The sequence below is a fragment of the Oryzias latipes genome, chromosome 13 (assembly GCF_053564925.1).
Source record: "Oryzias latipes strain Hd-rR chromosome 13, Olatipes_Hd-rR_3.1".
In the NCBI taxonomy this organism is placed as follows: domain Eukaryota; kingdom Metazoa; phylum Chordata; class Actinopteri; order Beloniformes; family Adrianichthyidae; genus Oryzias; species Oryzias latipes.
In genome coordinates this window covers 34,875,510-34,887,806 of record NC_136249.1, presented here as the reverse complement: position 1 = coordinate 34,887,806, position 12,297 = coordinate 34,875,510, and the positions used below count along the sequence as shown (strand labels likewise).

General features: G+C 45.3%; 1 protein-coding gene across 7 annotated transcripts in view; it reads right to left on the bottom strand.

Annotated features, from left to right (window-relative positions):
- Positions 1–584: 584 nt before the first annotated feature.
- Positions 585–12,297, bottom strand: part of si:cabz01090165.1 (leucine-rich repeat and fibronectin type III domain-containing protein 1-like protein) — a 275,238-nt gene continuing 263,525 nt past the window's right edge. For all 7 annotated transcript variants that reach the window (XM_004075203.5, XM_078929781.1, XM_078929779.1 and 4 more), the window contains 4 exons: positions 11,808–11,991; positions 10,212–10,431; positions 9,901–10,143; positions 585–1,799 (listed from right to left, as the gene is read on the bottom strand). In XM_004075203.5, coding sequence (XP_004075251.1) covers positions 10,025–10,143; positions 10,212–10,431; positions 11,808–11,991 — 523 coding nt within the window. In that variant the 3' untranslated portion in view covers positions 585–1,799; positions 9,901–10,024. The remainder of the gene's footprint in view (positions 1,800–9,900; positions 10,144–10,211; positions 10,432–11,807; positions 11,992–12,297) is intronic.

Below are 12,297 nucleotides of genomic sequence, written 5' to 3'. Positions count from 1 at the left end.
CCCTTCGTTTCATATCTCCCAAATCAAGCAAGTTCAGGACAGTCCTCTGTTCCCGCTGTCCACTTCCCCGCCATCCGCCCGTATCATCGATGGCGCCCCTGCCTTCACTGTTAGCCGGGTTTTGGATGTCCGGCGCTGGGGTCGTGGATTTGAGTTCCTGGTCGACTGGAAGGGTTACGGTCTTCTGGTTGTTCTATGATGTTGAAGTGATCTCCCGCTCTCTCATTTAGGATCCATCCCCAATCAAGGACTTCTACCAGGCCCACCCAGATCGCCGTCCTGGACCACCTGGAGGCGGTCGTTGAGGGGCGGGGGTACTGTCATGGTGCCTCTGTCAGCTCTCCCATCCAGCCACGCCACGAGCCACGGTCGTATCCTCCGGTCACGTCACGAGCCACGGACAAACCTCCAGTCACGCCACGAGTCATCATCCGATCTCCTACAACGCCAACTATCACTCTGGACCAAGAAAAATAAAACATTCTTACTCACCCACCTACTCCCCTATGTTTTCCTTCCGGGTTCCAGCGTCTGGGTCTGTCTCGTCGAGCTAGCCATGACATATAAATTACAACAAATCCACATTTCCAAGAAAAATACCCTTTTATTTCATTATAAATCCACGTAATTGTATCTATGAAAGCATAAAATCCCAGATTTGCACATTGTTGTGTTTTTTTTCCGTGGTGTGATAGTTTGTTTTGTTATATTTAAAGTAAATCATGGGTTTCAAACAATCGAAGACTGTAAGGTGTATGTCACACACAAACACAGACACTGTCAAACAGCAAAGAAGGAGGGAGGGGGAGGCAGGAGAGGGACAGCGCGAGTTCTGCTGGCCACGTCTTCATCTGTTCCACACATGAGAAACCACCTCAATAGCCAGCTGGAAGAGGTTTTTACCATTTATGGTCAAGTTCTTCAGTCTTTGTGCTTGTGCAGTTTCCAGAGTCAAACAGACCATCAGATTCAGCATCAAATGCAGAGCTTCACATGTGCCACCGGAGCTCCTCAAGGCTCCGTTCTTGGCACACGAGAGAGAATAAATCCACCCATGGACGTAGAAACACGCATTGCTTCAAGATTTTCTAGTGTCACCCAGAGCCAGAAGGGTTCCATCAAGATACTGGAGAATATATTATTTGTTGGAGAAAATGAAGAGAGATGAAATGAGAACAAACTCATGACTAAAGTGCCGCAGGAGTTCACTGTTTGACAGTTTTTTTATTACTGATGCTCTGAGACAAGACTCTGACAGTGAGCTGTTTATGTGGTTTTTCTTCTCAGTAGAAGGCCCAACTTCTCTTTCAGTGCTAAGAGTAAAAACAGGGTTTGATTAGGGATGTCTGTGCGCCCTGTCATTGAAATAATGCTGTCATAATACTGTGACCCTTTGGCATATGACTATAGTGGGGAAAGAGGAGAGCGGCGCCACCAAATGTCCAGCAGAACATCCTGAAAGCTTCCAGAAAACCCATCAGTACATTCCAGGAGCAGATTCCAACTGTCAGGTTTCAGGAACTGGATCTCTGGGAAATCCTCCAGAACTGAGAGCTCCTCTAGAACCGGGCCATTCTTCTGTAAAAAGCCCCGGTGAAGCAGCGCCGAACACCAGCAGGCTTGGAGGCCCGACCTGCGTCCCACATGTCCGTCCCAGCGGCATGGAGGCTTCTGCGTAACCACTGCTATTGTAGATGTCCCCCTTCAGGTGTCACTCTGGAGGTTCCAGCAGGCGCACCACGGCGAGTAGACGGGTCCAGAAACTGATCACCAGAACGGGTGGACGGCCGCATGTCCACCTGCAGATGCAAAAGACGCAGAGATGCATCGGTTTGGATGCAATACTATCAGATTTACACAATTCATGTTTCAAAAACACTTTAAACAACTAAACATCTTTAATCCACTGATGACACAGAATCACACTTTCAGGAGGTCCATTCCTAGTTTTTCAGTTGTATGTGTGTGTGTGTGTGGGGGGGGGCAACGTTTTAGTTAGAAGAAGTCAGAAAACAATGTGATGCAGAACAGACAAAATTAAAGGAGGAGGTCCATCATCCAGCTAACAGAGGGATGGGGGGAGAATAAACCTTAAAGAGAAGAGAAGCAAAGAAAAGAGTAGAAGGTCTGACTGGAAGAAATGAGGACAGTAGATGATGGAGCTCCAGCAATCTGCATCCTGAGGGGCATCATCATGCTGCCTGCTGACCCCATAAGCAGAAATGATGTTGTTTACCAAAGCAGGGTGGTTTTTACAGAATACTTAGAGAAATGGAGGCTCTGGCTCCCCTGATGGCTCCTGCCCATCCTCCATCTCATCTTCTCCATGAGCTTAAGCTCTTCGGCTGCATGTTTCCACCATCTCTGCCCTCAGGAGGTTCTCCTGGAGCTTCTCTGGTGGGCAGGTGAGGGCTCAGCCTCTCACCTCCACTAAAGTCAGGAAGTCATGCTGGATTCATGAACAACAAAGTTGAGGTTCTAGCTTTGTTCTGAACATTGTTTTTCTTATTTCCTGTTCTGCCCAGGTGCTCCTAGAATGCTCTAGAATGTTCCTGAATGGAATAACAGGAACAGGAAACCCCACAGCACTGAAGCCCACAACAGGTGAGGAGGAAGGGCAGCGCTGACCAGCCCGGCCCCCACATAAAATACAGAGTGGCTCCGCCCAACACAAAACTAACAAAAGACCAATATGAAACCTAAGATTTAAGGTATGTCCAAAGCATGTGTGAAACCGTTTTAGCCCTTTATTGTGCATCTTTAGATTTTTTATGTGGCTCCTTCATAGAGGAACTTAACCCCTGACCCTTTTCTGTATCCATGCTGAAGTGAGCCACACCAGAGCACATCTGTAAATAAACCCAGACGTTCACCTGAGTTCCCACCTGCCAAAGGAAGCGGACGGCCCAGACTCTGAAGCGGATCACATGACTGCACCACAGTTTGAAGGGAATGAACAGCATTCTGACTCTCATGTCAGAATGCTATTCATTGACTTCAGCTCCGCCTTCAATACAGTCATCCCCCAGCAGCTCATCCACAAGCTAGACCAACTCTGACTCAACACCTCCCTGTGTAACTGGCTGCTGGACTTTCTGACAGGGAGACCACAGGCAGTTCATGTCGGAAACAACACCTCCAGCACCATCACCATGAACACAGGGGTCCCCCAAGGATGTGTGCTGAGCCCCCTTCTCTTCACTCTGCTGACTCACGACTGCACCCCAACATCAAGCTCCAACCTCTTCATCAAGTTTGAGGATGACACAACAGTGGTGGTCTTATCAACAACAACGATGAGACCTCCTACAGGAGGGAGGTGAGGCTGGCGATGTGGTGCAAAGACAATAATCTCCACCTGAATGTGGAGAAGACAAAGGAGATGGTTGTGGACTTCAGGAGAACTCCCACCCAGCACGCTCCACTGATCGTCAATGGTGCTGCTGTGGAAAGGGTGAGCTGCACCAAGTTCCTGGGGGGGCACATCTCCGACGTCCTGTCTTGGAACCACAACACTGCATCACTGGCCTAGAAAGCCCAAAAAACGCCTGTACTTCCCTACTCAAACTGAAGAGGGCCAGAGACCCCCCATCGTGCAGACCTTCTATAGGGGGGGCATCAAGAGCATCCTGACCAGCTGCATCACAGTGTGGTATGGAGCCTGCACCGCGTCCTGCCGGAAGACTCTGCAGCACATTGTAAAAACACCTGAGAAGATCGTTGGTGTCCCTCTCACTGGCCTCTTGGACATTTATTACCCCCGCCTCACCCGCAAAGCCATCAGGATTGCAGGGGACCCCCCCACACCCAACCAGAGACACTTCAACCTGCTGCCATCAGGGAGGAGGCTGCAAAGTCTGCAGGCCAGAACCAGCAGACTAAAACACAGTTTCCTCCATCAGGCGATAAGGACACTCAACTCCCTCCCTGCCCTCCCCCCTCTGCCCGCTCCCCTCCCTGCTACAAACTCACACTGAAAAACTTTCATACCTGTTCAGAACATCATCTTCACCAAAGACTGCCTTCACAGACTCATCTACTTACTGTTAGCACTGTTGTCATTTCAAACTGTCACTTTAACATCTCATTGCTCTTTACTGTTTAGATTGCTGTTATTCTTCTCATTATAATTGTTATTTTATTTTATTATTTTATAATCTGCTTGCACTGGGGGGGCGAGAGGAAAGTCATTTCATCTGTGCTGTATGCTACGTGTATGCAGCATACTTGACACTAAAGCTGACTTTGACTTTGATAAGAAAAAGGTCACTTCTTATGGCGCCACAGCTTTCAGTGGATGGTCAGAATGAAACCGTCACCTGCTTTAACAGGAAAGTACTTTCAAACACGGAGGAGCAGGAAGTTATTAAAACTACTCATTTAGTTAGCAGCATACAAGATTTGCTGCTCAGCACAAACAGATGTCCAAATTCAGAGTTTAGGAGTCGGGCTTCCATGCATGTGAGGAGGCTTGAGCCCCTATAGGAACATATATTATTCATGCTTGGCTCTGCTCAGCACGGAGACGCCTGCTGGCTCAGTTTCATCGTCATTTGCTGCTTGAAAGGTTTAACTTTTCTTCACCAACAACAGTTTAAACTCCTCACCTGAGTTTAAATAAAAGTTAACAACAGCAGGGTTGGGCGTTTTCCTGGTAGCATGCTGACAACATGACCGCATTGTCTATTCCTGATTCTTCCTCCTGCATAGATTAGTACATCAGACGGAGAGTTGGCCGTATGAAATCTCTGCAGTGCCTCGGGCAACCTGGTTGTTGCTGGTGTCTCCGTCCGTCTGATGTTTGTGCAGCTTTCTGACCAGAGGCCGCTGAGGCTCCTCCAGCAGCTGCAGACTGTCACTCCTACTCTGTCCATAAAGTCCATATAATGAGGCGCTAACCTGGTTTGTGAGATGCTTTATTGAGGATCGTCTTGCATATGCAAAGCTTAATCATCTCAATTAAATGTCATTCAGTCAAGATCAGAGAGGTCCTTCAGTCTGCAGCAAAGCCAGCTAATTAGCCTGATCTGAAGTATTTTAAAGACAAACCGATAAGCAGATGTCCTAAATCTCACCAGAATTCACAGCAAGGCCGTCACCTACATGAGATCCCATCAGAACACAGAGCTTTCATGTCTTTAGAGTGCCGTAGCTGGAATCTGGTCCATGATCCTCCTTTAGAACCTCTGCATGTAACCCTCGGATCTCAGAGGAACACGGATTTGGTTTCAGCCTCCTGCACATCTCTGTTCACACAGGAACCCAGAAGACGATGTTCGTTTTTATTTGGCGATACAGCAGACCGATGCTGCATGTGAAAAAAATGAAAATCCTATTCAAGAAAAATTCAAATTCTGCAGCAAAAAAAAACAAAAAAAAACACCCAACACTATTTCCTGAGGCCGACTGTCGTCTCTCAGCTCGCAGGATCTTTATGTCCGATTTCCTCCAGAGCCTGTTTCTGTCCGTCCCCCCCTCTCCTTTGTGACAGTCCCCCCCATCTTCTGTCTTTGGGGGCTTTGTGACTCATCTGTGCTTCACTTCTCCACCATTTCGCTGCTCAATTTGGGCTTTTCTGCCCAACCTTCGGAACTGACTCTGACTTCTGTCTCCATCCTCACCGTTGGGACATTTCTTTTTCTTTTACCTGACCAAAAGGTCCATCTGTTTTTTCTGCCACATCAGCCCAAAGATATTTTTTTATGTTTATGTTTTCTAATACATTAGGAGGACGCTCCTTCAGTAAACCTAGAAACTAAACAGGAGACATGTGATCATGCATGTCAAAGTAAACCTCAGTGGAAAAAAGAGAAATGTCTGTGACTAAACAGCCTTAGCAAAGGCTGGTCATCCCTTCAGATGTGGTTTAAATACACCAAGATTGATTAAACCCTCCAGGCGACTGAATGACTTTTTACTTTTTCCCCATTTGGCCCATTTTTCTGTTTCAGGTTATTCCCAGATTTCAGATCCATTCCTGTATTATTCCATAAACGCTCCAGAACAGATTCCTGGTTGGTGCAGGACTCTGGTCCAGGGGGTTCCATGGTGTTATGGAACTTTCTGGGTCTGTGGAGTCCCACAAGGCTGAGTTTTAGTCCCAGTTTCATTCTTATTCATATATCTAATGATTGGTTGCTGATCTTTGATTGTTTTAGTGGTTTCTGAAGCTAAATCTGATCCAAAAATGCTAAAGCTACTTGGATGTGAGTTCTTTCTGTTGGCACAAACGGGTGATGCAGAGCAAGCGAGCAATCATGGCCTTCTTGGCGTTCTCAAGAACAACTTAAGCAACAACAAAGATGGCTCCAAAGCGGGCACTGACAGCTGAGGACATCGACGGGGTCAAAAGGTCGCCTGGCTTCATAGCAGAGATCTTTGCTGTGAAAATGCAGCAGAACGCTTTCCTGCAATCCACGGAAAAGGTTAAAAACCCAGAGCGCAGAAAGGAACCGGCATCTACTCCACCTGGACAGCAGAAAGGCGGAGCTAAATTCCAGATTCAACTCAAGTTCAAGTCAAGAAGAACAGTGAGAACCTGGAGGACTAAACTGAGAGACATCTGTCTGACAGAACCGACTCTCACACTGAAGGGATTCAGATGATCACCTGGATGGACGCTCCTCTCATGTGACAACGATAAAACACTGATCCTGACAGCAACTGATATGTCAAGCGGTCTCACTAACGATCGATATGATCCTCCATCTTCGACTGAAAAGACAGACACTGAAGTCCACTTTAACGGCAGGAGATCAAAGAGAACTCAAGTCTTTACTCCACCTTTCATAGAACCTGTAGCCAGTCTGCTTCAACAGTGAAACAGACTTTGAACTGAAATAAAACGACATATTTCAGCAGAAAAACCAAAGTGGGGCGTCCAGATGTGGACACCAGACGACGCTGTCGTTGGCTTCCTATTCACAGCGTCCGATTGACGAGGGCACTAAAGGAACATTCCACTGCATTTTTCACACTAAGAGCACCTCAGACCAGGTCCTGTTTGCAAACCGCTGGACCCGCTCTGAGGTGGACTCAGTGCAAACAATGCGATAAAATCATCCTATTTCACTTTTCACAAATCAGAGGAAGGTTTCACAAATCAGAAACTGCGTTTAATGTGTTCTTTACTATCTAAATCACAATTCAATCCAGGTTTGATCAGTCCAGGTCCTGTGGTTTTTGTACAGGACCCGGTTCTAGGTGGTCTTAGTGTGACAGATGCAGTGGAATGTTCCTTCAGTGCCTTCGCCAATCGGACGCTGTGAATAGGAAGCTAACTTCAGCGCCGTGGACACCAGGACGACTGAAAATCTCTCTGATAATCTTCTTCAAGTAGAAAAAAAGAATATAAAAAGATTTTAAAATGTGTACAGAACTGCTGCATGTCTGGATCCATCTAAAGACTGGATGGAAGAACATCTGGTTTGTATGTGTGTACATATGACCTTTAACCTCAGAGGGAGTCATGATTTTCTATACACATCTACAGAAAATATTTAACAGAAAAAAAGGACATTCATGACACATTTTAAGAAAGTTTTAAAATTTTCATAAAAAAAATTATCCAATTATACGACGTAGAAGCAGAAAAAAGGCTGGTCAGAAGTCTTTTGTAGGAAAAAAAAATTAAACTAAAACCAAAAACTGGGAATGAAATTTAAACATAAAAGAACATATCAGGTGATTTTCTCAGAAAGAGAAGGAATTCATTTAGTTCCAATCCACTGAAAAACTATAAATATTATATAGATGGAATTTTTTCAATAATATAATAAAGGATACTCATAGTCTAAATTTTTTGTTGAAATTAAAACGTTTATTAACTATTTTTTAAGACATGGATGTAAAGATCTCCTTTAAATAAACCCTCTTTTCCCAGCAGAAGGTTGTGATGTTCTTTATCTTCCATTGTGGGCTTCACCACAGAATGTGAGAGACAAGGTCCTTGTGTTTTTCCCCGGATACATGAGGATAAAAATAAAAGCTGCCCTTCACACAGCAGCCAGCAGGTGTCAGCGTGACTCCGTGACACGGCTCCCCGGGTCTGAATGACCCCTCATGGTTTCCCTGAACCCAGACGACGGTCTCAGCTCTCCTCCCCCACCATGTAAGGAGCTCCGTGGGGGTGGGACGGAGGCCGGGTGACACGCGTTCCAGTGCAGATGAAAAAACGGATATATTTACACCGACTTTAGTGAGAGACGGTTCCTGTTCTGTGAAGCAGCAGAAACCGGCCTAGCGTTGGACTGAAACAGAATTAGACAAACCTTAACGATGAAAATTTACATTTTGATGCCAAAGTGAATAAAAATGAAACCATTTCTGCAGAATGTGTGATGGATATGCAAGTTTTAGAGGTAAAACCTGAACAAACAAAATAATGAAAATGAATAGAAAGGGTCCACGTGCCATCTAGAAGACCCCCAAAAGCCTCATGTCCGTCTTTCGCCCAGCTTTGTTTTGTGAGATATGGACGATCCTGATGGGATTTTGTGGGAAGCCGAGTCCTGCTGACCGACAAACAGCAGCTCGGTTCTTTGGGATTGAAGAACAAATATGTGCTGAGAGATTATTTGCTTCTGCGGTGGATATTAAACCTGCAACAAATGGCCAACAGGCCGGCAGGAGCGGCGGAGATTGCCTCTTTCACAGGAAGATGATTGTGTAAGTGTGTGTTTGGGGGTGTGAGAGGAAAGACATGCATGACAGTGTGTGTGTGTGTGTGTGTGTGTGTGTTCAGACCAGAGGAAGATTATTAGAACCAGGAGAGGCAAGAAGATCTGTAAATAAATCAGCAAAGCAGGAGAGGACTGATGGGAATGAAATCTGCTGAAGTCAAGCGTTCATCCTCAGTCTTTCCTCTGATCCCAGCTGCTGTGTATTGCAAAAGACCTCTTACATCACTTCCTGTTTGGTTGTTAAGCTGACTTCCTTGAAGGAGTTCTTTTGAGACATTGTTGCTTGTTTTTGCTAAACTACTTAAAGACCTACTCTGATAAAACTGGTGTTTTTGGTGTTTTTAACATGTTTTTGTGGCATTTTTCTGATGATGGAGGATAAATATTAAGAGAATTAAGCAAAAAACTGTATTTCTGCCGTCTGCAGCATGGACGTATAAAAAATGTACTCAAACATTTTCTCTCTACGGGTTCACTAAGCGGTCTACCACTTTGATATTTCCTGCAGGAGACCTGCGTGTCCCGTACAGGTTTGATTATTCCTCAGCCGAAGACAGCCCACCACATCCACCCATAAGGGTAGTTGGGACTAAAGCTATGTCCACACCGCCCCTTTGCAACAAACGATCAAACGGACACTTCCTATGAGAAACGTAAACTGGTGTAAACCAGAGTTTTGGGCTTCTGGGTTTGAAACTCGCATTCAGGCGTAGCTAAGCAGGTTAGTCTGACCGTTTCTATGTCATACATACCAAACACCTGGACAGTTAACACGGGTTCCTTGTTAGACCAAGTCAAACTCTGATCAATCAAGGACTCAGATTTGGTAGCGATGTAATTATTTGGTTTATCTGGTCAACTGAGACACAGCGACGACCCTGACGATGTCTGCGTTTATGTCCAAATAAAGATAAACTAAGGCCACTCACCTGACATGATGGTAATCCAAATCCACCATTGCTGAGACGCTAGCAATCAATCAAACTGTATCCATATAGCGAGATCTGCACTGCTTTGACATTTTGCCTCGTAGGCGGTGGACATGCGCAGGTGAACAGTGGAAAAAGAATGAAGAAGACCCTCCCTGTTTGTTCAGTGTGAACACCATGGATTAATTGGGCTTTCAAGAACCTGCGTCAAATTCCCGGTGTGTACGTGTTTTATGGCTTTACCCAGAAGAAGATGCGGCTGTGAGAGACCTGACCAGGTGTTTCCTCACCAATGACAGGAGCTGCTCCTCGCAGGAAAGTGGAGTTTTGGCTCCAGGCACCAGAAACAGTTGTAGTAGAAAAAAAAGAAGGGAGGTGGAGACTGGTGGGGTTTGACTGACAGTTTCTTGTGTGTTATTGGGAAATTGCATCATCGTCATGGGTGTGATTTAGGTCCACCACAGTAGTCCCTCGAAGAGAAGCTCCTCCCACCCCCTCAGCTGACGACGACGACGGCTTATTTACACATCCTCCTGCACAACAGAAGGAGTTAGATCCTGGAGGTCAGGGAAACGTCGGCAGCTTTCTCGTCTTTTCTTACCTTGGCCTGCATTGGAGGAGGATGGAGGCAGAGCCAGGATGTTGGCTCCTCCCCCTCCCCCTCCATTGGTTTGGGAGCAGACGTTGGCCTGGCGCGCGGCGGCTTTCTGCTTGTAATGGTTGCTGTGCAGCTTGTACTTCATTAGGAGGATGAAGATGAAGACGAGCACCGAGGCCACAATGATCCCCCCAATGATGATGATCATGGTGCCGCCCAAGAACTGGTGGGAAAGGCAGAAAAAAAAAGTATCTGAAAGTTCATTCAACGCTGAGTCACGAACCTCAACAAGAAAAGGAGTTCTAGTAAAAGATGAACATAGGAGCATCTTTCTGACAGAAGTTCAGTGATTCTTAGTGTTTTGAATTTGAGGTAAAAATATTAGAACATGAACAAATGTAAAATGAACATCTTCTGATTTTCTGCTTCAGTGATCAGAAACAGCAGCCATCATGATGATGTGCTAACAAGCATCCACCTTTTTGCTTTATTCTTCAGATGTTATTACGGTTAAGATCATATATTTACATTTCAGAAAAACTATAAGGCTTAACTGCTTGTTATTATTATTTGAGTTGATTTTTTTTGCTTTGCAACTCAACTGTTTTCTCTCCCTGAGGGTCCTGAGATGGATCCCAGAAATAAAATTATTTTAAGTTAATAAAGATTTGTTTTTCCTCTCTTTTGTATTTTCTTCATTGCAGCTGTTTATCTTCAGAGGCATTGCTTAATCGAGACCATTGACTTTATATGAAAACTAGATTGAGTGACCCCTCCTCCCTGGCGTTCCAAACAGGAAGTACCTGCAAAATCCATAGACTTCTATAGAGAAATATCAGCTGTTAATCAGTCATTCTTTTGGTCAGAAGAACCGTTCTGGATCTGATTCCATTTTATTAACATATTCTAAATAATCTTTCATTTTTTTCATGACATTGCTTTTCTATAGTTTAAGCTATTCAAGACAGAAACTGACCAATCAGTTGCCTCAACAAAAGTAGTTGGAGCCTGCTGGCCCCACGTCCAATGTTGAAAAAGTTTGACACATTTCGTGTAGCCAGCTTTTAACTGGTAGGGGTGTTTCTATCAAGCAAGGGTTGATCCAGATTGGTGAGAGTGGTTGCCATAGAAGCGATGACTCAGACCGACTCGGACCAATCACTGCTCACGGTCGAAATGGCGGTGTCCGTATTCTGAGTTTGATTTGGTTGAAGCCAGATGTAAACCTTGTTCCATGGATGACATCACAATCGACTGATTGGACAGAACTTTGAATCCTATTTAACTCCATGTAACTACAGGAAACGGTGCAGCTGAAATGTGCGGCCGCCTCACAAAGCGTTTTCACCTCTTTGAAGGTGGTACATTATTGTTACCTGATCATTACCTGTATCAGGTGTTGTCACTGAACCACAAGGTGGAACTTACTTTGTCTTTCCTGATTCCTACTTTTCATAAACTGTCTCCTCTAGTTTCTGATTGGTTGAGACGCTTTGATCCAGGTATTGAGCCGATCTTGAAGACCAGGATAAACAAAAGCTAGGAGGTCAAAGGAGACCCGGATGGATGGAATGACTCCAGCTCTTCTTAGACACTGACCTGGTCCCGAATGGAGTGACAGTGTCCGTACTCAGAGTCGGTGCTGAAAGACACGCAGCCCACCAGCTTGGTGCCGGTCAGTGTGGTGATGCCGTCGTCGTACACGGCCAGGACGCACAGCTCATAGTCCCGCGCCGACGCCAGGTCGCTCAGCAGGAAGTACTTGTGGTTGGCTGGGATCATCCTGAGGAGCAGACAGAATAATAATAATAATATTAATAAACTTTGTTTGTATAGCACCTTTCCAGATAAAAATCACAAAGTGCTTCACAGTACAACACGATAAAACAACAGTAAAACACAGTAAAAACACATGTTAAAAAGAAATTAAGAAAAAGCTATTTTAAAAAGATATGTTTTTAGCTGCTTTTTAAAAGAAAACACTGAGTCCACAGATCTGAGGCTGAGAGGAAGAGAGTTCCAGAGGGATGGGGCCACTGCGGCAAAGGCTCTGTCTCCTTTAGTCTTTAAACGGGTTCTCTTAACAGCC